This window comes from Podarcis filfolensis, assembly GCF_964270895.1.
Source record: "Podarcis filfolensis genome assembly, chromosome: 18".
Classification (NCBI taxonomy): domain Eukaryota; kingdom Metazoa; phylum Chordata; class Lepidosauria; order Squamata; family Lacertidae; genus Podarcis; species Podarcis filfolensis.
This window is the reverse complement of record NC_139622.1, coordinates 3,096,907-3,122,307: the sequence shown is the minus strand read 5'-3', so window position 1 is coordinate 3,122,307 and position 25,401 is coordinate 3,096,907. Positions and strand designations below refer to the sequence as shown.

General features: G+C 50.3%; 1 protein-coding gene across 4 annotated transcripts in view; it reads right to left on the bottom strand.

The window, feature by feature from the left end:
• Positions 1–7,970: 7,970 nt before the first annotated feature.
• The window catches only part of ADAMTS10 (ADAM metallopeptidase with thrombospondin type 1 motif 10), a 41,755-nt gene continuing 24,324 nt past the window's right edge, over positions 7,971–25,401 (bottom strand). For all 4 annotated transcript variants that reach the window (XM_083594402.1, XM_083594400.1, XM_083594401.1 and 1 more), the window contains 14 exons: positions 24,260–24,367; positions 23,890–24,035; positions 23,735–23,798; positions 21,301–21,403; positions 21,063–21,196; positions 19,556–19,679; positions 19,077–19,157; positions 18,205–18,368; positions 16,527–16,653; positions 15,377–15,506; positions 12,556–12,760; positions 11,487–11,663; positions 10,821–10,977; positions 7,971–10,084 (listed from right to left, as the gene is read on the bottom strand). In XM_083594402.1, coding sequence (XP_083450528.1) covers positions 9,975–10,084; positions 10,821–10,977; positions 11,487–11,663; positions 12,556–12,760; positions 15,377–15,506; positions 16,527–16,653; positions 18,205–18,368; positions 19,077–19,157; positions 19,556–19,679; positions 21,063–21,196; positions 21,301–21,403; positions 23,735–23,798; positions 23,890–24,035; positions 24,260–24,367 — 1,830 coding nt within the window. In that variant the 3' untranslated portion in view covers positions 7,971–9,974. The remainder of the gene's footprint in view (positions 10,085–10,820; positions 10,978–11,486; positions 11,664–12,555; positions 12,761–15,376; positions 15,507–16,526; positions 16,654–18,204; positions 18,369–19,076; positions 19,158–19,555; positions 19,680–21,062; positions 21,197–21,300; positions 21,404–23,734; positions 23,799–23,889; positions 24,036–24,259; positions 24,368–25,401) is intronic.

The window sequence follows — 25,401 nt, the reverse complement described above, 5'->3', positions numbered from 1 at the left end:
CCAGTCACAGCAAGTTCCTCTATCCGGCCCTCACCCCCCTCCCCGCCTTCATCTCCCCCTTACTTCCTCCTTCAGAGTTGTTCAGAGTTGTGCAGGTGACAGGCCTCTGAGAAGAGGAGTCAGTGCAAAACTGCACTTTTATTTCAGGATGACACTCTCGAACTGAAATATACTCAGAGTCGCAAAGTGATTTCATGCTCTTTATTCAGCTCATAGTGGTGAGGAGGAATGAATGAAAGTCCCCTCAAAGTATCTGCTTTATATACATTATTTACACAATGGGCTGCACATGATTGGCTAATTCCGGAATTCTACAGTAAGCCAATCAGGTTGTGGATTCACTTCTATCTGGAGCATGATTGGGTGGTTCCTGCCAACCAATCATACTGCTGCCTTGTTCTAGGACCAATCAGACTGCTGCATTCTGAATCCTATTGCTCTAGGACCAATCAGACTGCTGCCTTTTGGATCCTATTGTTCTAGGACCAATCAGACTGCTGCATTCTGAATCCTATTCAACTCAGTACATAACACCCCTCCCCTCTAAGTTCCAGTCCTGCCCGTGAGGTCGCATTCATAGTCCTCAAGGTACGCCGGCGGCCTACGTGTGCGTTGCGGCCTGGGGTGTTCCCTGGTCCGGGGTTCAGGTTCTGGCTCGTGTTCCAAGGATGCTGGCTGTGATGGGGCTGTTTGGTCTGGCGCAACCGGCTCGCTCAGTCGTAGTTCTGGTTCCGGTGTCCTTTTGGCCTCGCGGGTCCTCTCTGTATTTACTGATTCTGCCTCTCCTGCTTGCCCCTGCTCCTCTATGGGCCTCACTGCCCCACTGTTCCCTTGGGACTCCTCTGACCTGTCCTCCTCCTCCTGGTTTTCTCCCGGGAATCGTCGCCGTATCTGGTCGCAGTGGCAGCACTAGCATTGCCCCCCATCTGTTAGCACCTCGTACGACACGGGGCCAGTGACCCTGGTGACTGTGGCGGGTACCCATGCAGGGCCTGCCCCAAAATTCTTTGCGTACACTGGGTCCTGGGCCTCGAAGGTCCGGGGGTTCCTGCCTTCCCCCACCACTACCTCATCCTGAGCTCTATTGGGATGAAGGCGGTCCAATCTGATTGCAAGGCGCCGACCCATTAGTAGTTCAGCGGGGCTCCGGCCAGTCGTTGAGCTGGGGGTGCTGTGCTGTGCTAGAAGGAATGTGGCAAGGCGGTACTCCCAATCCCCTTGCGTCATGCGGCAAAGGGTGTCCTTGGTGGTCCGCACCATGCGTTCTGCTTGGCCATTGGTGGCAGGGTGGAATGGCGCCGAACGGATGTGGCGGATGGCGTTCTGCGCTGTGAAGGTTTGGAATTCTCCTGACATAAATGCAGTCCCGTTGTCTGAGACGAGAGTGTCAGGGAGCCCGTGGGTTGCAAACAGCCTGCGTAGTACCCGGATGGCTGCGGACGTAGAAGTGGACGGTACCAGTGCGACTTCCAGCCATTTGGTGTAGGAGTCCACCACTATGAAGAATGTTTTCCCCTGAAAGGGGCCAGCGAAGTCCACATGCAGGCGTGACCATGGTGCTTGGGCGGACTCCCAGGACTGGACTGGGGCCCTTGGGGGATCTGGGCGGGATTCTTGGCAGGCCTGGCAGTGTTTGACCCAGGCCTCTATCTCTCCGTCGATCCCCGGCCACCACACATAACTCCTGGCAAGGGCCTTCATTCTTACTACCCCTGGGTGTGTCTCGTGTAGGGCTGTGAGGACCCTTTTGCGGAGGGGCTGGGGAACAACGACCCTGCTTCCCCATAACAGACACCCCTTGTGGGCCGACAGTTCATGTTTGCAGGTTGTGTAGCCGGCGAATTCTGGCCCGGGGCTGCTGCTGGGCCATCCCCTCCACACCCAGTCCAGGACCCGGGAGATGACCCTATCTTTCTTGGAATGGTGTGCCTGAATGGGGCGGTCGGGAAGCAGCTCCAGGCTCATAACCTCTTGTGCAGGTGCTGGGTCGGGGCCTGTTTCCGGTAGTGGTAGCCTGCTGAGGGCATCCGCATGGCCCATCGCCTTCCCCGGGCGGTGAATCAGTGCATACTGGTAGCTGGCAAGGAAAATTGACCACCTGAGGACGTGAGGAGACAGCACTTGGGGGGTCTGCTTTTCGGGGGCAAACAAGCCTAGCAATGGCTTGTGGTCAGTCACCACGGTGAAGGGCCGCCCGTACAAGAAATCATGGAATTTTTTTACTCCCTTCACGATTGCCAGACCCTCCTTGTCGATTTGCGAGTAGTTCCTCTTGGTTGCGTTGAGTGTCTGGGAAAAGTATGCCACCGGTACCTCTCTTCCATCCGGGAGTTGGTGTCCCAGGACAGTGCCAGTGCCATAGGGTGAGGCGTCGCATGCTAGCACCACCGGCAGCCTCTCGTCGAAGTGTGCCAAGACCAAGTTTGAGACAAGCAAGTCCTTGACTGCCTGGAATGCGGCCTCCTGGCGCTGGCCCCACACCCAAGGGGCCCGCTTGTCCAGGAGTCTGTGTAGGGGCTCTGCTACCGCCGCCTTGTGGGGAAGGAAGGAATGGTAAAAGTTCAATAGTCCCAAGAAGGCCTGAAGTTCAGTCTTGTTCTTGGGCGCTGGGGCATCACAAATGGCACCTTGTCCCCAGTCAGGTGGACCCCTTCTGCGTCAACCATAAATCCCAGAAAGTCCACCTGAGGCACTCCTAGTAGACATTTTTCCTGCTTCACCTTGAGACCCGCCATCTGGAAACGGTGCAGAACGGTGCGGAGGTGGTCCTCAAACTCCTCGGGTGTGGGCCCGGCAATCAACACATCATCGAAGAAGGGGGTGACACCAGGAATCCCTTTAAGGAGAGAGTCCATTAGATTCTGGAATATGCCTGGTGCCACGCTGACACCAAATTGCAGCCGCTTTACCCTGAACACTCCTCTGTGCGTCACAATCGTCTGTGCCTCTGCTGTGGCCTCATCTACTGGCAGCTGTTGATATGCTTGGGCCAGGTCCAGCTTGCCAAAAATTTTCGACCCAGCCAGGGTAGCAAGGACATGGCTGACCACTGGCACTGGGTATGCATGGGCCGTGAGGGCCTTGTTTATGGTACATTTGTAGTCTGCGCAGATGCAGACCGAACCATTAGGCTTGACGGGTGTGACGATTGGGGTTTCCTAGGGGGCATTAGGCACCGGCTCCAGCACTCCTTGCTCCACGAGTCGGTCCAATTCCTCATCTATACGGGGTTTCAGGGCGAACGGGACCCGGCGGGCCTTGAGCCTGACTGGTCGTACTGCGGGGTCAAGCTGTAGAGCAATGGGGGGGCCCATATACTGTCCCAATTTCCCATCAAAACCCCCCGGAAATTCCTTGCATATGGCGTCCACGTCCACTTGTAAGCTCGTGTGGTTCACCCCGGTGACGGCTAGCCCCAGTGGTCCAAACCATGCCAATCCCAGTAAGCTAATGTAGGGGCCCTTGACCACAAGCAAGTCCAGTTGCCGCGTCCGGCCTCGGTATCGCACCCTGAAGGTCCCCACCCCCATTGTGGGGACCTTACGTTTCTGGAAGTCCTGGAGGGTGAATGGGGCCGGCCTGAGTTTGGGACCCCCAGTAGGACACAGTTTCCTTAAGGTCCTTGCCGAGATTATGGATAGAGTTGAACCCGTGTCAAGCTCCATGCGGCATGGGCCCCCCTCTATCTGTACCTCTACATAAATTTTCTCTACGTTGGGGTGGGGCAACTGGTATACCTGGAAGTCCGTGAGCTCCGTCGAGTTGCCTTGGTGCGTTGGGCCCCGGGACCTGGGGCTCTTGGATTGGACATCTGATGCCTGGCGTCGGGTGGGCCGAGCCCGACACACCCGGCCGATGTGTCCCAATTTTCTGCACTGCCTGCACTCTGCGTTGCGGAAACAGCAGGTCCTCCTCTCATGACTTTCTCCACAGCTTGCGCAGTTCCCTCCTTCTCGTCGAGGCAGCTGTGGTATGTGGGCTGCTTGAGTGCACTGCTGTACTCGGTACACCTCCTCCCTGTTGGATCCTGAGTCGTCAGTGAGGTCTTCGTGGTGGACCCTCGGTTGGGATGGCTGGCTCGGCCGTGCCTCTTGCGTCGACCTCTCGGCAGCTTCCGTTGCCAGGGCCTCCTCCAGAGCGACCTGGAACGTTAGGTTCTTCTTAGCGTAGAGGCGTCGTTGCAGCTTCTCATCCTTCAGGCCACCGACGAGGCGGTCACGAAGCATGTTCTCCAGCTCTGAGAAGTTGCAGAACCGGGCAGCTTGGCGGAGAGAGGTCACAAACCCAGTTATGGTTTCCCCAGGGGCTTGCCGCTTTGCGTAGAAGGCATTTCGATGAGCCACCACTGAGGGCTGTGGCGAAAAGTGCCCCTTCAGCTGTTCCATTATTGTTTTGTATGGAACAGTAGCGACGTCTTCAGGCGCAAGGAGAGCCCGGGCGATTTCAAACGTCTCCTCTCCGCAGACGCTGAAGAATATTGCCCTCTTCTTGGCGTCTTCTTCATCGGTGACCCCTTTGGCTTCTAGGAGGAAGGTGAAACGGGAGGCGTACGCTTCCCAGTCTCCAGATGCTGGGTTGAACGGCGAGAAGCTGCTGTCGGTTGCCATTCTGAGTTCCTTGTGTCCCGGAGCTGAAGCCTGAATACACGGTGCGAGGCAGCGGTGCGGCAGGTGGCGGTGCTGCGGTGCTGTGTGTGGCAGTCAGCTCAGCGGCATCCCACCTTCGTCGCCAGTGAAATATACTCAGAGTCGCAAAGTGATTTCATGCTCTTTATTCAGCTCATAGTGGTGAGGAGGAATGAATGAAAGTACCCTCAAGTATCTGCTTTATATACATTATTTACACAATGGGCTGCACATGATTGGCTAATTCCGGAATTCTACTGTAAGCCAATCAGGTTGTGGATTCACTTCTATCTGGAGCATGATTGGGTGGTTCCTGCCAACCAATCATACTGCTGCCTTGTTCTAGGACCAATCAGACTGCTGCATTCTGAATCCTATTGTTCTAGGACCAATCAGACTGCTGCAGTTTGGATCCTATTCAACTCAGTACATAACACGAACCCAGTGCCGGAATAGAATTGTAGAATTGGGACCCAAGGGCCATCTAGTCCAAGCCCCTGTAATGCAGGAATCTCGGCTGAGTTAATAGTCGTATTTTTCGCTCTATAAGATGCACCAGACCACAAGACACACCTAGTTTTTGGAGGAGGAAAACAAGAAAAAAATATTCTGAATCTCAGAAGCCAGAACAGCAAGAGGGATCGCTGGGCAGTGAAAGCAGCAATCCCTCTTGTTGTTCTGGCTTCTGGGATAGCTGCGCAGCCTGCATTCGCTCCACGAGACGCACACACATTTCCCCTTACTTTTTAGGAGGGAAAAAGTGAGTCTTATAGAGCAAAAAATACAGTAATTGATCCCCCTCCTCCAAGTTTCCTGTTCTGGAGGGGGATTTAATTTTTAAAGAAAACGACACACACAGACACAGGCCTGGAAATGAGGCCACATGAGGAATGATTGAGGGAACATGAGTTTGACCAAACTGGGGGAGGCAGTGGAAGACAGGAGTGCCTGGTGTGCTCTGGTCCAGGGAGTCACAAAGAGTCAGACATGACTAAACGACTAAACAACAACAACAGCCTGGAAAAGAGGAGACCGAGAGGAAACACGATAGCCATCTCCAGCCCTAGGAGTCCTCATAAGGGAGCTGTTCCTGCAGGAAGAACTGTGAGGGGAGAGACTCCATCAGGCAAGCCCTCCTTCCACCTGCCTTGCTCCAGCCTCTAGTCCCTGCTTTGCAATGTGTATTGTATTGTTTTATGTACTGTGGCTTGCTGTTGTTTTATTGATTATAGTTTAGATAAATAATATCTAACTGTTGAGTGGACTTCTGTTTAACTTTTATATGTTGGTATTGTTATTTTATACTATTCTAATGATTGCTGAAGGGATGCGGGTGGCGCTGTGGGTTAAACCACAGAGCCTAGGACTTGCCGATCAGAAGGTTGGCAGTTCGAATCCCCATGACGGGGTGAGCTCCCGTTGCTCAGTCCCAGCTCCTGCCAACCTAGCAGTTCGAAAGCCCCTCAAAGTGCAAGTAGGTACCGCTCCGGTGGGAAGGTAAACGGCGTTTCCGTGCGCTGCTCTGGTTTGCCAGAAGTGGCTTAGTCCTGCTGGCCACATGACCCGGAAGCTGTACGCCGGCTCCCTCGGCCAGTAAAGCGAGATGAGCACCGCAACCCGAGTCGGTCACAACTGGACCTAATGGTCAGGGGTCCCTTTACCTTTACTAATGATTGCTGAATGTTACTTTTTTGGTATAGGTTGCCTATTTTAAAATTGTTTTATTATCACACTTTTGTATTGCATAAGATTGTTATAAGATGTACATTTTTTGTTTCTTCAGCTGGTAAACCACCTTAGAATCATAGAATCCTAGAGTTGGAAGAGACCACAAGGGCCATCGAGTCCAACCCCCTGCCAAGCAGGAAACACCATCCGAGCACTCCTGCCATATGGTTGTCAAGCCTCTGCTTAAAGACCTCCAAAGAAGGAGACTCCACCACACTCCTTGGCAGCAAATTCCACTGTCAAACAGCTCTTACTGTCAGGAAGTTCTTCCTAATGTTTAGGTGGAATCTTCTTTCTTGTAGATTTCTTGCCTTGAGTATTGTAAGACAGAAAGACGGTATACAAATTAAAAATGATGATGATGATCTTCAAATATCTCAAGGGCTGTCACATGGAATAGGGAACAAGCTGGTTTTCTCCTGCTCTGGAGGGTAGGACTCGAACCCATGGCTTCACGTTACAAGAAAGGAGATTCCGACTAAACACCAGGAAGAGCTTTTTACAGCAAGAGCCATTTGACAGTGGAAGGGTCTCCCTCGGGAGGTGGTGGATTCTCTTCCTTGGAGGTTGTGAAGCAGAGGTTGGGTGGCCATCTTTCATGGATGCTTGAGCTGAGATTCCTGCATTGCAGGGGGTTGGACTAGATGACCCTTGGGGTCCCTCCCAACTCCACAGTTGTATGACTCTATGACTCTGTGAAAAAGCTCTTTCCCGTGTGATGGAGTGAGATGGTGGCTCCAACCGCAAAGAATCAAAATCATAAAAATAAGGGCCAATGCAAACCTGAACCTCTAGGTTAGAATGACTCTTGTCAAACCGGGTTCTGAAAGTTAATTAGTGCCCCCGCACCAAATTACTGGTTCAGAATGTGGCTCATTTCCTTTTTTAAAATAAACATTAAAAAATTGCTAATGTGACAGTGCAATGGCATGGTTTGAACAACAGCGAATTGAGACGATGTACAGATAATTACATGAAAATAAGGGTCAGAATGACTTTGTTTGGGAACAGTTACCAGCGAAGAAAACAAACAAACCACCTAAACAACTAACAGCGATGTGATGGAAAGTTGGGGTCTTCAAGCCCAGTAAATTATATAAGTTTGCAATGAAGAATATTTTTTGTTTGCGTGTGCCTAGAACTTCTGTCCTCTTAAAAAGTTGATGGCAAAATAAGGGTGGACGAAGGGTTAAGGATGCAATCTGCTCCAGTAAAATTTTGCGTTTAAAAACACACACCCCCCCAATTAGAAACCAGTCTCTTGTTGCACCAGAGTTGCACCAGAGTTGGTGGCTCTCACTGGGTGTGTGGATGTGACACGGAATGTACCGCTACCAGTGGGATTCCTGCCGTCCAGGCTCTGTGAGGAAAAGGAAAGTTGTCAGTTTGGCTGGGAATGAAACTTTACAGGGCTGCTGACTGAGGAATGGGAAGAGGTGCCAGGAAGTCAAAGGAACAAGAGACAAGGAGCCCAGAGGCCAGGGTGAGAGAAAGACAGGGTTGCCAGCTGACAATGGGTCTATTTCGGGTGGAACTAAAATAGGATAAAACCGTATGTTTTTACATCTCCCCAACACCAGACATAGATGCCAATTCATAATAACTCAGAACCAGGGATGGTAGGTAGTTTTTTTTATTGTAAAAATCATGCTGTAATTTCTCTCTCTCTCTTTCTCTCTCTCTCTCTCTCGCTCACTCTCATCGTGGAAACAGGATTTTAAACAACTTCTATAATAACAATATTATTAATACAATATATCTGTATATATTTATATATGAAATGGTGAAATCTGACCCTGCCCACCAGAGGGCGCTCTGAGCAGATTAAGAAAACTAGCACCCAACTATCAGCTAGGAAGGTTCCTTTGGCGAAATGACGGATCTTCGTCTGCTTGTGTCCGGGACCCAAAGGAGAGCAAGCGACCAACATTTTGCTGGCGGCCAAAATCCAAAACTGTTGCTGGGTATCACCGAAGCTGAAATTTGAACTGGATTCAGTTAAAATTTTGAGGGAATGGGAAACAGTTTATGAGTAATACATTGCTCCACCTGGATGAGTGAAATCCTACAGGTCCCTTAGACTTACTAGCGGGCTGTGGGGTACTTTGTGGGGTGAGGGCAATCTCTAACCAGATGGGAGAGGGAGAGGGTTTGCCTTGTGAGATCCACAAAAGGGGCAAAGGTGAACCAACCAGCCTCCCAGTGGCATAGCAAGGGTTGCCAGTGCCCAGGGCAACCTGTGGAACATTAGCACTCCCCAAGTCCCTTCCGCCAGTCCCATATTGAACAAAAAAGACTCTGCCATGTTGACCTTTGTCTCTTCGATGTGCGCACCTTGAATCACTTGAGACAAGCACGGGGACAGCGGGACAGGGAATTGGTCAGGAGAGGGTGTCTTTTGAAAGCTTGTGCAGAGGGCACCCTAGCAACCAGCCACCACCCAAATCCATAGCTGTCAACTTTTTCCTTTTTTAAAGGGAAATTCTCTTATTCTGAATAGGATTCCTCGCAAGAAAAGGGAAAAGTTGACAGCTATGCCAAATCCGCCCATGCAAACATTGGGAGATTTTCTGTGTAAGCTGTTACTACTATTATTATTTTTTTGAAATTGTGCACACCTAAGAATTTTGTGCCACTGCAACTCCCCCACCCCACTGTCTGATTTTGAATTTCTAATTTTGATTGCTCTGGAATTTGACATGCTGCCCTACACCTTCTTAAAAAGATAATTCTGGAATTGAAACGTACGCAGCTTTACTGTAGTTTCGAGTCTCCCAGGACAGGAAGGGACCTCCATCAGGTTTGTGAGAAACCAAGAGAGGTGAAGGAGTTCCCCCCTCAAAGCACCAATTTATCGTTCACGTCCGCAAATTCAAAGGGAAGACCATGGAAGCATGTGATCCCCAAATTCAGTGGGACATAAACAGTTCTAAAAAATATCCTAGGATCTTCCCTCACTCGCAGGCTCTGATTTGGCCGCAAACCCCCGGGCTCTGAAAACAAGAGGTCTGTGTCCAAATTCCTGGATCTTCCTCCTTTGCAGCTTTGGACAACCCCAGACCTGGAGATGAGCAGGTAAGATCCTGTCTCCCGCTTGTTTCTCTTAAGTGATCCTCAAGCATGCCTTGCTGTATCCCTTCCTCGGCCATTCACCTGCAGCTTGGGATCCCTGCCCGATTCCCAGACCCAGACTCCTGTGCTATGCCTTCTCCGTGGGGCCCGGAACAGCCAACCCACTGAGCAGAGGAGAATTCTGGGACTGGAAAAATGGGGTGTGTGTGTGTGTGCTGATGGGGCACTAGTGACTCGGGTGGGCTACTCCCACACCGTCGGGTGGGCAGGGCAACAGCGGCACCCAGCTGTGATACTAAAATAAATAATAATGTCAGAGTTTCAAGTAATGCACTCCACAGCACCTCACCCAGGTCCTCTGCCCGAGGCACAGCGGCCCCTCGCACCGTGCTCTGCTGCGCCCCCCACGGAGATTCTTGCCTGCTCGTTGGCGGTCCTGGGGAAGGGATGGGTGGTGGGTGGGGGAAGGGCACAGCCAACCCTTGACCCGAGCCTTCCCAATTTCCTTGAGGCGCTGAGAGCGTGCCCCCCCCAGCCACCGCTGCCAGTTTAACGCCCCTGGCAGGTTTTGCAGCACATCTGTCGGAAGTAAGGCCGGCTACAGAACTTGAACTTTAGCACCAAAGGGCAGTAGGCGACCTTGTTCACATCTTTGCATTCTGGAGAGGAAGAAAACGGAAAAAGAGAATGTGTGATGTTAGTGGGTCAAGAGTAAGATGGGACATGAAAAAGTTTACGAAATCATGTGCGGTGTGGAGAAAGTGAAGTTTTGCTCCCTCCCTTGTCACGCTAGGACTTGTGGACGTCAGATGAAGCTGAATGCCGGAAGATTCAGGGCAGATGAAAGAAAGGACTTCTTCAAGCAGCACAGAGTTGAGGTGTGGAACTCACTGCCTGGTAGGCCAGGGGCTTGGGATGGCTGGGCTAGGTATTTGTTGACTTGAGACCCCAGCCCCTTCCAGGCCTTAAGGGTTCTAGCTGTGGGAATGTCTCCTCCGGGCTCTCCTGATCCTTTGAGAAGCCTGGCAGCTAAGGACGGTCTCTTTGGGGTTCAAGAGACGGGTGACAAGGCATCTGCATAAAGTGGACCACGGAGCAGGTCCATCTCCTCCTTGTCGCTGCCATCGTCAGAGGACTCTGCTCCCAAGCATTCCTCGTCTAGGACTAAGGCAGTTTATTTAGGTGAGACCCAGGCCAACCCCTCCCCTGCCCAGCTGGCCTTCTGTGGTCTATAGGTTCCGGCCCATGCCACGGGCGTTAGTCCCAACAACTGGCCCCAAAACAACCCCGGGGTCCTGAGTTAGGTCACAATAGCTTTGTCTCATGGGGAACAAAGTTTTTTGCCACCCCGACCCCCGTGTGCTTGATACAAATGTTGGAGCAGCACGCAGGTACCTTCGGGGTTCTCTGTGGGTCCCGAGTCACACTTGCTCTCGCACTGCTGTGCTGCCGCAGGCTTGAGGGCTTCTACGCACTCTCCGGAGGGCTGCCCCGTGTGGGTCATGCACTGGACCGAACGGCGTTGCTGGCCAAAACTGCATTGCCCAGAGCACTTTGGGGAAGGAGAAGGAAGATGCAGGAGGGTTAGGATGGGCTAAACAGTATGAAGCAAGATCGTAGTCCTCATGATTTAAATAGAAACACAAGAAGCACATAGAGGAACAGAAGGATAGAAAATTTTGGACTTTCAAAACTCTGATTGTACTCTTATTTCCCCCTAAATGAAATAAATATAAAATAAATACGGTAAGTACTACATAACATTTAGGAATTGCCTGAGAACATTCCTGTTTACCTGTTGGATTATCTATTGATTCCCCAAGCCGTCACCCTTGGTTTGTTCCAACCAATATGGCTCCCCAGTGCTTTCACCATTGGTTTGACCCACTCAGTATGCCTCCCCATCCCCTTCACCATTGGTCTGAGCCAACCAAGATGGCGGAGCAGCTCTATTGACCTCCATTGACTCTTTGCCTCTGGTTGAGGCTCCCCGCAGTGGCTTGGCCTAGTGGAACAGTCCTTGCCAGCTCTCGTAAGTGAAAGAGAACAGCAGTTCCATACCTCTCCCCACTCGCCGGTGACCCACCGTGGGGGTGGACAACGCCGAAGGCTGCACCTTATACTGGTTGGGGGCTTGGCGTCTTCGGGACACTGGGAGGTGGGCAAGGTGGAGGTGTGGTCGCCGCTCTTGCAGAGGACGATTCGGTGGCGGAAGCCGGGCCCGCAGTTTGGGGTGCACTGTAGAGAGAGGATGCTGTTATGGACTGGGGCAGAGAGAGAAAGAGAAAGGATAGCTGAGCTGAGCTGAGCGGCTCGTCTGGCACATGACCCAAATGTTTCATCGTAGTGTGGGGGTAGTGTGATAAGAATTTTAAAATCTTAGATATATAATAAATGTTCATAAATGTACCAACCAAGCATGTACAGCACAGGAAGACCCACCTGAAACCATTTTTGATTCCCAAACTGACCAAATGTTTTCTCTGCAAGGTCAAAGGAAAATGGAAAAGCCTCCCCATCGTCTTTTCATTCACAAATCCTCTCTTAAGGGCATGTCTGTCTGTGTTTGAATGGGGTGAGCCTGTGACCTGACTCAGGAACTAAGTATTTGTCATTACAAAAGACTGGCCAAGCTCCCCAGGGTATCCAATCAAGTGAGCATTAACAGGTAACCTGTCAGATGAGATAAACAACGCACTCAGATTTCTACTGTAGACCGCCTCTTCTGTGATGTAGGTATGATGTATCTGGGGTGGTGGACTTGGGTTACACTCCTTCTGTGATGTATGTATCATGTATGGAGGGGTGGTCTGGAGCTCCAGGGCAGGGAATTTAAAATTTCTATATAAGGGTGGACACACCTTTGTTCTGGGTTCCTCCTCCTTTCCTGCGTGTGAGGGGAGCACCCTGTTGCAACAGATCAATAAAGATCAGGCTTACTAGCTGCTTTGCTTCTCAATACTCTCTGGTTGGTCTCTGTTATTTTCTCCTACCAGTAGGGAACCTACGTAAGGACACTATATGGGCTCTTGGATACCCCACAAGGGGAAAAGGGCAGATTTTTGTTTATAACAGTAGCTACTTGTTTAATCGGTGCGTGTGCTTGTGTGCCATGCTCAGTACATATTACCTCAGACCAGTCGAGGGCGGCCCATTCTGGGGGGCAGGTCTGGTTGCCGCAGGGCTCCAGCACGCGGGGGCGCGGTGAGTTGCAGGCGGTGTCGTCCAGGATCTTCTCCTCCGTGGTGGAGATTTTGCGCCGGCAGGTCACGCTCCGGGTGCGGACGCCCTGGTTGCAGCTGCGGCTGCACTCGGACCAGTTCCCGATCACCCAGCTGCCAGAGGCGAGAGGCAGAAAGGATAAGCTTGCTTCCCCTGTGTGCTGGGAAGGGTGTGGGGAGAAGGGGCAGCTACAGGCCCTGGCGGTGCAAACGTCCAGAGGAGGGAAATTTGGGGGTTTAAATGAGAGAAGTAAATTCACTCAGGGGCATGTCACAAAGTCTCCAGAGCTTCCAAGGGGAAAGGCTGTAAAGTTTGGGACATTTTAGAGAAAAGGCGAGGAAGAGGTGAGATGACGGGAGTTTATAAAGTTACGTGTGGCATGAAGAAAGTTTTTCTCCTGACACTAGGACTTGTGGACATCCAGTGAAGCTGAACATTGGAAGATCCAGGGTGGATAAAAGAAAGTCCTTTTCCACACTGCGCATGGTGAAACTGTGGAACTCCGTCTCATCGCAGGGATGACTGCCAGCTTTAAAAGAGCCTATTTTTAAAAGACCAATTCATGGAGGGGAGGGCTGTTAATGGCTGTTGTTGTTGTTTAGTTGTTTAGTCGTGTCTGACTCTTCGTGACCCCATGGACCAGAGCACGCCAGGCACTCCTGTCTTCGTTAATGGCTAGGGCTGGTCAATATATTGATATATCACCCCAAACCAGTTTGAGGTCTGAATGATGATATCAGTTTCATAGTTTTTGACCTGGCAATATATCGTGAATCATTATGTGTGTGTGTGTGTGTGTTCTTGTGTGTTATGCAAAAATCACAATGTGGGAAAAACCGTGCAGCCAGCCAACCTAGCTCCATCCTTTGCGGTAAATTGTGATGTTTTTTTATCTGGTGATATATTGTGATGTTGAAAACCAGACATTGCCCAGCCCTGGCTATTAGTCACAATGGCTGTGCTCTGCCTTCACAGCTGGAGACAGTATTGTTTCTGGACACCGTTGGCTGTAAACCGCAGGAAGGGAGAGGGCTCTTGTGCATGGATCCTGCTTTCACACAGGCAACTTGCTTAGCCACTGTGAGAACAGGATCCTGGACTACGTAGGCTGATCCAGCAGGCTCTTATGATGTTCTTATGAGCTTCTGTTACCGAATCTGTATTTAAATTTGAATCAGAGCTTGGTGGATAAACCACTAACTGGATTTTTATCAGTGGCTGCATGGATGGTTATAGCCGCATTCTGGAAGGATTCGGTTCAAAAACAGGATGGCGTATTCCTTACAGGGTGGGGGAGGGGACTGACTCATATTATTGGCAAGAGGAATGAAGTACCCAGGACACCTTTCTGGGGAAATGGTGGCGCTTTCACAACATTCAAAAATCATCCAAGAAACCAAAAACCAAAGGTTTATGCTGACTTGCGGATCACTCAAGATGCATTCTGCTCTAAGTTGTGGCGTACGTAGGGCAATACAGGTTTTCACAATGTATTTCGGGGGAGAAGATAAATAAATATTTCAAAAAGAAAGGGAAAGGGATGCATAGGTATGAAAAAACTAAGAGACCCTCAAATGCTTTCTTGGAGGAGGGGAGAGTTGGTATTTTCCCTGTCTCAATTGGATTGTTGTTGTTATTTAAATTTTTATACTGTCTTGTACCTGCAGGTCTCAGGGAAGTTACAAATTAAGATTACAATATAAAAACACAGAATACATAAAAAAAATGCAAACCAAAAACCCCAATAACCCCCTCCAACACATTTTAAAAGGCCATCGGATGTCAATCAGTCATGCCTGGGAGAAGAGGAACATTTTTGCCTGGCACCTAAAGGTGTCTACTGAATGCGCCAGGTGGGCATCCCTGGGGAGAGCGTTCCCACAAACGGGGAGCCACAGCAGAAAAGGCCCTGTTCTCGTGTTGCCACCTTCTGGACTTCTTGTGGAGGAGGCACGTGAAGAAGAGCCTCAGATGATGAACGCAGAGTCTGGGACGGTTTATATGGGGAGAGGCAGTCCTAGAGGTATTGCGACCCTGAGCTGTTTTAGAGGTCAAAACCAGCTCTCTGGATTGGGCATGGAAACTAATTGGCAGCCTGTGCAGTTGGACCAGAATATGCTCAAACCATTTTGCCCCGATGAACAACCTGGATACTGAATTCTGCACTAGCTGAAGTTTCTGAACCATCTTCAGATACAACCCTACGTATAACACATTGCAGTAATCTAACCTTGTGGTTAGGTAAAGGTAAAGGGACCCCTGACCATTAGGTCCAGTCGTGACCGACTCTGGGGTTGCGGCGCTCATCTCGCTTTATTGGCCGAGGGAGCCGGCGTACAGCTTCCGGGTCATGTGGCCAGCAGGACTAAGCTGCTTCTGGCAAACCAGAGCAGCGCTCGGAAACGCCGTTTACCTTCCCACCGGAGCGGTACCTATTTATCTACTTGCACTGGCATGCTTTCAAACTCCTAGGTTGGCAGGAGCAGGGACTGAGCAATGGGAGCTCAACCCATTGCAGGGATTCGAACCACCGAGCTTCTGATTGGCAAGCCCTAGGCTCTATGGTTTAACCCACAGCGCCAACTCCGTCCCTAACCTTGAGGTTACCAGAGCATAAACAGTAGTTAGGCTTTGTTTGCCTGCTGGATAAAAGAGTCTGGGCACTGGGTCTCTTTTGGGGTGCCCCTCCCCCTAGGATGCATAGGCCCCCCCAAAAGCATCTAACTTACGCCGGCGGGCAGGGCTCAGTGTTGCACAATCTCTGTCTCTCGGGCAGCTTAGTGTCGGGGCTGCAGAGGTGGTTGAAGACCGTGGAGCTGTCGGCTTGGTTGCGGCAGACGACGGGCTGGACCTGGCTGCCTGTAAGGATGGCGCTGAGTGAGGATGCTGAGGTCTGAGCCGCGAGAAACAGCAGCACCTTCTCACTCCCTCCCCACACCCTAGGTGCCAACTCTCTGGGGCCCTGGGCGCTTGAGTATCCACAAAATTCCCCTTGAAGGGAATTTCAATGCCAGGGCCATGCACACTGCGTGGCACCCACGATCTCCTTCCCCTGCCCCCGGTTCCATAACACCCCCTAGTTTTTCAATGGTAGGAACTGCCTGCCCTCAAAGCCCCATAAAATGTGTGTTTTCAAAAAGATGTGTGGACAGAAGGAAGGGTTCATCTAGCTCAGAGCTGGCTACACTGACTTGGAGATTGAAACCTGGAACCTTTCCCATGTAAAGCAGCTACTCCACCACTGAGCTACTGAAGTAATTTTCAAGTCCCTGGTTCTCTAGGGGTTCAGGTGGGGTTTGCTCCCAGCCGCACCTGAGATGCTGTTGGGGATTCGAACCCAGGACCTACTGCGTGCAAAGCAGATGCTCTGCAGTTGAGCGATGGCCTTTCTCCTACAAATAAAGCAAGATTCTAGTCCTCACAGTTCTGTATGGCTTAAATTGGAACATGGGGGTCTGCCTTGGAGCAAGTCTTCCCAAAGGTCTGCCGAACTTAGCAGAGTCTCTACACCACTGTCGACACAAAAATGGCAGGGTCTCTCTAGGGGTTCAGGCAGGGGCCCCACCTGGGTTCGAACCGGGCAGTGCTGGATTACCAAACAGGCAGAGTAGGCACCAACCTATGGGCCCCACACTTTTTAGGGGCCCCACGACAACAGATCAATATAAGATTGATGTGATATTGAAATAAAATTGATTTATTGAAATCGCTGGCTGGTAAAATCAACAACATATTAGGAGATAATTTGCACAGGGCCCCCTGAGATTTCGACTACCCAGTGGCCTCCAGGGGATTTAATCCAGGACTGGAACCAGGGACCTCCTGCATGCATACTGCTGCCGCACCTCTGAGCTGGGCACTTTCAATAAAGACTCTTACCTCCGCCACAGAGGGCCGAGCATTTTGTCCACGAGACATACTGCCACAAGTACTGGGCGACGGAACCACGGACGATGGGTGCATTGAACTTGTAGCGGATTCTCTGCAGTTCTTCCCTGACGAGCACCTAGGGGTGGAAAGGAGAGGGAATAGGGAGGCACAGCCATGGTTGGTGGAGAACTTTCCCAAAAGGACCTCAGAAGCAGAATTCTCTGCTGGAAAATAAAAAAGCCACCCGCACTCCCTGTAGCTGTTCTGTTGCATGACTTGCGGGACGTTATTGCAATCAATCCAACAATTCATGTTTTGCCAGATGGGCACACGAAGGGGCAAAGGTTCACAGAGGTTTCCTACAAAAGTTGCTAGAAGGAACTCTTCCTGAGATCACTTCCTTTGTCTGTCTTGCCAGGAAGCTGTAGTACTAAATCCTTCCTTCCTGTCTCAGCATCTCTCTCTTACTTCGTCATGCCTCCAAACTGGCCACACATGCATGCCTAGTTCAGGCACCATTTTTGAACACTTTTGTAACTTAGATAGTGATTATAAGTCTGCCTTCATTTTGCTACTGTACTTCCTTCTTCAAGACCGAGCTTATGTAAGTAAATACTACTTTTACTTCTTCACAAAGCAATGTCATCATCATTATTATATCATTGTATTGAAAAGTTGGAAGGGATCTTGAGGATCATCTAGTCCAACCCCCTGCAACGCAGGGATCTTTTGCGCAACACAGGATTCGAACCCACAAGCCCAAGATTAAGAGTCGAATGCTCTACCAAATGAGCTATCGCAGGTCCTTGGGATTGTTATTTTTAAGGGGGAGAAAAGGGGTACTGCCGGGGGAAATCCAGTCTGCCTTAAAGCAGCCCAGATTATTGTTTCTAGAAGATTAAATCAACCTTGTTTTAGCTTCCAAATTTAAAGCTACAGAGTATGGTACAGTGGTGCGTCGCAAGACGAAATTAATTCGTTCCGCGAGTCTTTTCGTCTTGCGATGCTTTTCGTCTTGCGAAGCATGGTCCGTCGCAACTGCACCTCTTCAAGCGGCTTTAAGAAAAAAGGAAACAAACTCGCAAGACGTTTTCGTCTTGCGAAGCAAGCCCATAGGGAAAATCGTCTTGCGAAGCAACGCAAAAAACGAAAAACCCTTTCGTCTTGCGCGTTTTTCGTCTTGCGAGGCATTCGTCTTGCGAGGTACCACTGTAGTTGCTGATATCGTGCACGTGAGCAAGGAAGAATAATAACTAAATAATATATCCTCTCCTAAGGCTTAAACCCATTTCTACATTATATAACCCTTGGTCCAACAAGGATCACATGCCACCCCAATTACATGGCCAATCAGCTTTAGCTGTGTGCTGAGGTCAAACAAGGGCAAATGGAGACTGTTAGTGAGCATGGCCATAGCTGTCAACTTTTCCCTTTTCTTGCAAGGAATCCTATTCAGAATAAGGAAATTTCCCTTAAAAAAAGGGAAACGTTGACAGCTATGGGCATGGCGTCCTTTACTGGTCGCAGGGAGAATCTTGGCTTATCAGGGATCACCCTAAAGCAGCAGTTCCCAAACTTTTTCGTGCCCCACCACAAAAAGCACTCTTCAGTAGAGCACTGGTACCTGCTTTACAAAGACTGATAGTCTTAGATACCACATTTAGTAACCCCTGTTCAGTCAACGAACCATGACGATGAGGGTGACGTTGGTGGGGCCCAGGGATTCCAGGGACTCCAGCTCGTCTTGAGCGCGTCTGTAGTGGAAGGTGGTCCCGGCGATGTCAAAGCGCCTGGGTGGGTCAATGGAGAGCTTTCCGTTGACGAAGTATTCGTCATTCTCCCCTCTCAGAGCTGGAAAGAGAATCCGGGGTGTGTGTGTGTGACCAAGTCAGGGGTGGGCTGAAGCACTTGCATCCCACCCCCCAAAGGATTCAGGGATATTTTTCATAAAAATCTTAATTGTATTATTTGTTCCCCACCCATCTGACTAGGTTGCTCCAGCCACTCTGGGCGGCTTGCAACAAAATATTAAAAGCACAATAAAACACCAGCCATTAAAACTTCCCTATATGGGACTGCCTTCAAATATCTTCTAAACATCAGATAATTGTTTATTTGCTTGACATCTGACCACCGAGAAGGCCCCCTGCCTTGTTCCCTGCAACCTCACTTCTCGCAGGGAGGGAACTGCCAGAAGGACCTCAGAGGTGGACCTCAGTGTCCGGGCTGAACGATGAGGGTGGAGACGCTCCTTCAGGTATACAGGGCTGAGGACATTTAGGGCTTTCAAGGTCACAACCAACACTTTGAATTGCACTGGGAGCCACTGTAGGTCTTTCAGGACTGGTGTTATATGGTCCTGCCAATGGCTCCCAGTCACCAGTCCGGCAGTTGTGTTCTAGATTAGTTGTGGTTTCCGAGTCACTTTTGAAGGTAGCCCCACGGACAGCACATGGCAGTAGTCCAAGTGGCGGATAACCCACATGCAAAACCAGAGGTTGGAGGTGACCTCAAGGACAACCTGCCTGGGGTCTTCCCTGCTTAGCTAAGGTTTCTCACCAAGGTAGTTCAAGGAAAGGTTGAGCTCCCGGATGTCGATATGCACCGATCCTTTGGGGATCCATATCACCTCTTCGTAGCCTGTGCGGCAGATGGAGATAATCAACCAAGGTAAGTTCTAAGGGGGTGCTCAATGCTCAAAAAGCCAAGAGAGAAAATTTGGTGCAGGGAATTGCAAAGCACATGAAGAATTGTGTTGATGCTGTCTTCTACTAAGTCAGTACTGGGATGGGTACCTGGAAGACCAGGCTTCAAATTAACGTTTTTTAAGGGCACTGGTCAATAGGCATTACAGGCATTGGGCAATAGGTGCTATGCACAGCTGGGAACCTCCCCAATCAAGTTCCACCTGTGCAATTTATTTTTGAAAGCACCTGCCTTGGAATAGAAAAACATTTGCCTACAACCTGTCAGAACCGTCTTGGCCACTCTCTGAGCTGTACATTTGTCCACCCATTGGGTCACCAGGCAACCCTCACCTCCGTCCGGCAGCGAGTGGTTGAAAAGTCCTTCAATGGTCTCGCAGGAGCTCCCGTCCCCTCCGCAGACCCGGCACTTGTCCTCCTTGGTGTCCGAGCCCAGGATGCGGTCGCAGCCCACGTGCTTATAGGAAACAAAAGGAGAGGTTTGACGGAGGAAGTTCTTGGAAGAGTTAGGGATGGGTGATATCGGGTTTTCAACATTGTGATATATCACCAGCTAAATGCTGCGATATACTGATATATCACGATGCCTGAAATAAGGATGGAGCTATGTAGCGCGCCAGTGTGGTGTAGTGATTAAGAGCGGTAGACTCGTAATCTGGTGAACTGGGTTAGTGTCTCCGCTCCTCCACATGCAGCTGCTGGGCTAGTCACACTTCTCTGAAGTCTCTCAGCCCCACTCTCCTCACAGAGTGTTTGTTGTGGGGGAGGAAGGGAAAGGAGAATGTTAGCCGCTTTGAGACTCCTTAAAGGGAGTGAAAGGCGGGATATCAAATCCAAACTACTATTCTTCTTCTTCTTCTTCTTCTTCTTCTTCTTCTTCTTCTTCTTCTTCTTCTTCTTCTTCTTCTTCTTGGATTTTCCCCGCATCAATATTTTTGCATAGCACATACACACATCGTGATTTGGGATATATTGCCAAGGTCAAAAATTAAGAAACTGATATCATGGTATGATCTTCAAACCGGTTTTGGACGATATATTGATATATCGCCCAGCCCTAATGAGCACCAACCTGGATAGCCTTAAAAGAAAGCAGGCCTTTCTAAAGAGGAATGGTAGAAGACAAGAGCCTGGTTTTGGTTTGGCCAATGGCCCGTTTGGTCCAGCATCCTCTTCTCACAGTGGCCAGCCAGATTCCTCCAGGATGCCCACAGGCAGGCGATAAAGGAGCAAGCCCTGTGCCTTTCACCGTGATTCATAAAAAACTAAGAAGAGCCTGCAACTGGGACTCATCTAGTCCAGCCTCCTGTCTTCACAGTGTCTAATTAAATGCCCCCCTAAGAAGCCCAAGCAGGATGCGAGAGTAATAGCCTTCTCTTGCTCTCCACCATTCTAAGGTAGACTGTCTCTGCCTATGAAGGCTCTATTTGTGAATCGCCAGAAACTAAGTGCCAACCAGATGCCCATGAAGGGAAGCCTGCAAGCAGAAGCTGACCATCACAGCAAACCTCCCTCCTGTGGCACCCAGCAACTGGGATTCAGAGGTAGACTGCCCCAATCCAGGAGGTGATACGCAGCCATCGTGCCTAGCAGCCACTGATAGCCTTATAGTCCCTGAATTTGTCTAATCCCCTCAGTTAGCCTGATCCTGCAGGCTCTTCTTATGGCCTTAAATCATGTGTCCCCCTCTAAATGGAAAAGCCCCCCAATGCATAAATCTTTCCTTATAGAGAAAGTGGACCAACCTCCCCCTCCCGACGGTCCCAGAAGCTGCCCATTAAACCTCAGTCAGTTGGAGGCCTACGGGCAGCGAGGAGTGGTTACAGCGCTGGAAAATCACCTTGCACTCTCCATTGACACAGATGTCGTTGGAGTCCTGGCGGCAGGGTGTTCCATCCACCACGGCTGCCGCCCTCTCCGTGTAGAAGTTGAAACCTTCCGCCAGGCAGTTGAGCGAACAGGACTTGACGCCTCCTGCGGAGAGATGACAATTTCAAACCACTAGATCAGAGAGGCTGGATTGGGAATGGGTGAAAGTTGTCCCACGCCCTCCCCCCAGTGTGTGGAAACGGCCTTACCTCCTCGGTACGTCTTCCAGGTGTAATACTTTCCTCGGAAGGGGATATTATCAAACTCGGCACACTGCAGTTCTCGGAAGTCTTGCGAGCCCGGTAGGCAGTCCTGGGGTGGGGGCACAGAAAGATCGCCAGATTTATTATTGGCTCTCTGGGGCTGAGGGGTGCTGCTTCTTTTAATGCCTGGAAGCAGAGATGGCGCATTCTGGACCCCACAGCTGAAAGACTTTGCTGGCAGGTGCAAGGCAGACGCTCCATGACTGAGCTATAAGGTTGGGAGCTGCTGTCACTTCTCACATCTGCCTCCCAAGGCATGTGACTCACTCTGCCTTATCATTATTAATATTTATTAAATTTGTATACCTCCCTTCACCCGAAGATCACAGGCAGCTCATGACATAAACATTCAAAACAAGAACCCAAAATACAGTTATTGATTGTGGGGGGACGGACACTCCTAAACCCTAGAAATTGACAAATGGTAAGGTAAAGGTAAAGGGACCCCTGACCATTAGGTCCAGTCGTGGCCGACTCTGGGGCTGCGGCACTCATCTCGCTTTATTGGCTGAGGGAGCCAGCGTACAGCTTCCGGGTCATGTGGCCAGCATGACTAAGCCGCTTCTGGCGAACCAGAGCAGCGCACGGAAACACCGTTTACCTTCCCGCCGGAGCGGTACCTATTTATCTACTTGCACTTTGGCGTGCTTTTGAACTACTAGGTTGGCAGGAGACAAGTGGTAGGATTTCGATTAGAATCATAGAATCCTAGAGTTGGAAGAGACCACAAGGGCCATCGAGTCCAACCCCCTGCCAAGCAGGAAACACCATCAGAGCACTCCTGACATATGGTTGTCAAGCCTCTGCTTAAAGGCCTCCAAAGAAGGAGACTCCACCACACTCCTTGGCAGCAAATTCCACTGTTGAACAGATTAATTGGGATGTGGATGAAAGTACAGTGGTGCCTCGCAAGACGAAATTAATTCGTTCCATGAATTTTTTCGTCTAGCGGATTTTTCGTCTTGCGAAGCACGAAATCCCATAGGAATGCATTGAAAATCAATTAATGTGTTCCTATGGTCAAAAAAAGTCCAAACAAAGCCAAATTTGGTACAACAAGAGTTTATTAAGTGCTCTTTAAAGTCACACATACTGTAAAGAGCATTTCAAAATTCAAACCCAGAATTTTTTTTTAAAAACAGCAGAGTGGCCCAATGGTCATAGAAAATCATAAAAATGCAGGGGGGGAAACCACAAGCTTCCAGATTCTTGCAACCCCCTCCCCAACTGTTCCCCCAGCCACCCAGCACACAGAAATTCAAATCCAGAATTTTTTTTTTTAAACAGCAGAGTGCCCCAATGGTCACAAAAAATCATAAAAATGCAGAAAAAAAACACATAAGCTTCCAGATTCTTGCAAACCCCTCCCCAACACCAAGTCCTTGAATTCCAAACACCCCAACCCAAAATCCAAACCCCCCCAAAAAAGTTTTAAAAGCTTAACTTACCAAATGGCTGCAAAAGAAGTTTTGGAAAAACTTCAAAAATCACCAAAGTCTTTAAAAACCTCAAAAAAGGCTACTATGTACACTGCGTTCTATGAGTTGCTCCTCGAAGTCAAGTCGCAACTGTATTAACGGTGTTAAGAAAAAGGAAACAAACTTGCAAGACGTTTTCGTCTTGCAAAGCAAGCCCATAGGGACATTCGTCTTGCGAAGCAGCTCAAAAAACGGAAAACCCTTTCGTCTAGCGAATTTTCCGTCTTGCGAGGCATTCGTCTTGCGGGGCACCACTGTACAATCTGCAGAGCTGTGCCAGACAGGGAATCCCTAGGCTGGCTTCTGCAAACCAGCCTGGCTGGCCTTGCAAATAGCAAATCTCTCAACAATGGCATCGGGTTGGGCCATAGATTATGGGTGCCCAGTGGCAAGCAGGTCAGGACAAAGAGCCAATCTGTTAACATGACAAAAGGTGTTGATGTGCCATCCGAGAGGAATTCTGTGGCCTGGGGAAGCAGACGGTGCCGAGGTGGTGGGGTGTGTGTGTGTTTGAGGTGACAGGAAAAGAGTCTTTTCAGCAAGGTGTGCTGGGAAGAAGAAAGGCTGGGATCCATCTTGGGCAGGCTGGCTGATGGCTGGCTGGGAGAGGTGCCTTGGGCTACAGGGCTGCACAAGCCCCTCTTGAAATGACCGTGTTGTAAGATCTGACCTCCCTCCAGGCAGACTGAAGGTGTAAACAGGGGAATAAACCACATTTCTTAAAGCTACGGCAGTCTCCAACGTGTTGCAATTCTCCAAGAGACCACAGACCCTGGGTGAACACTCAGAACCCCTTGGGATCTTGCTGCCTCTCAGCAGAGAGTGGGGGTGGCGCTCACTTTCATAACAATCCATTCCTTTGTCCCCACCGTCCTCCCATCCCAGAATTCCTTGCTACTCACGTCAGTGTTACAAGACCGGTAACGCTTCCGTTCTCCGAGACAGTATTTCCCACCAATTGTCGGCCTTCGGAAGAGAGAAAAGGAGGAAGACATGGAAAATGGCGCCCCAGGGAGCATGGGGGATGTCTCGGGTGTTTATGCACGTGTCCACTTACCGTGGGCTGTCGCAGTGGCGGATGGATGAGGAGACGCCTCCCCCACAAGTCCGGCTGCACTCTCCCCATGGCGACCACGTCCCCCAGGCTCCGTCCACACCCTCTGGCCGTGTGCCGAAAGGAACACACTCCCGTTTGTAGCACCACTGGCGGTTGATACAGAGGATGGAGGGAAGAAGAGAGACCCACCGGTCAGCAACAACACCCCCCACCTTGCTGGCGTTCATGCGTCTGACCTCAGCAGGACTGCGTGATTATGGGTAAACTGGCCGTCTGGAAGGGATCCCAAAGGCCATCTAGTCCAACCCTCTTGCAAGGCAGGAATCGCTGCTGCGGGTTAGGGTACAGCAAGGGTGGCCCTGCCTCTTACCCCCCTCTCGATGGTGTTAGTCTGGCAGATGGTCCCCTCGGCCGCCGGGATGCTGTTGGTGATGCATCGGTTGCTCTTGCTAAGGCACCAGAGCTCGTTGCAAACTTCCTGGAGGAGGAGGAGAAGAAGGACCAGTGGGTGGGTGGGGGCGCGGGCGGAGCTGGGAGGAGGGGTGCACGGCCGCAGAGGTTGGTGGTGCTACGTGACGTCTTGGACTAAGGAAGGAGGTGGCAACTGATGACTGGAGACTGAAGGAAGGATTAAAGAAACACAACAGGTCTCTGTGGAGACTAGGTCTGGGAGATACCTGGTTTTCAACACCGTGATACATCACCAGCTAAACATCACAATATATCACAAGGTCTGAAATAAGGAGCTATGTAAAGGCATTGGCTGGTTTCATGGTTTCCTCTGCATCATGATTTTTGCATAGCACACATACACAGGCTGGGAGCCTCAGTGTCGCTCCTCTGGAGGCTTCAACCAGGGCAAAAAACTTGACACCCCCGCCCCCTGCAGCTATGGCTCTGCATTAAAGTAAATGGATTGTAGCAAGCTGCACCAAACTCAGTAGACCCATTAACATCAATGGATCTGTCAAACTATGCTTTTACTCAGTGGAGTCATTTAAGTCAGTGGGTTGCCTCGAATTATCTCATGCTGTGAGGAGCCCCTTGGGGTATAGGAAGGGCTACAAAGGAAGAAGGTTGTGATTCCATTTCCCCACCCCCACTCCACCCTCTCACCATTCCCCATCCATTAATAAGCAAAAATACTGCTTTTGAAAATCATCAAAGTGGAGAGAAAAAATTGGTGGAATTCTCATGGGTGGAGTGCAGGGGTTAATATACAGTCGTACCTTGGAAGTCAGAATCCGTTCCAGAAGTTTGTTCGACTTCCAAACGTTTGAAAACCAAATCCTGGCTTCTGATTGGCTGCAGGAACCTCCTGCAGCCAATCAGAAGCCGCGGAAGCCACATTGGACGTTCGGGTTCCAAAAGAACATTCGCAAACCGGAACACTCACTTTCGGGTTTGTGGTGTTTGGGAGCCAAAATGTCCAAGTTCCAGGGCGTTTGGGATCCAAGGTACGACTGTATTCCTTTTGAGGTGGTCAAGGGGTGATGATGATGATAATGATGA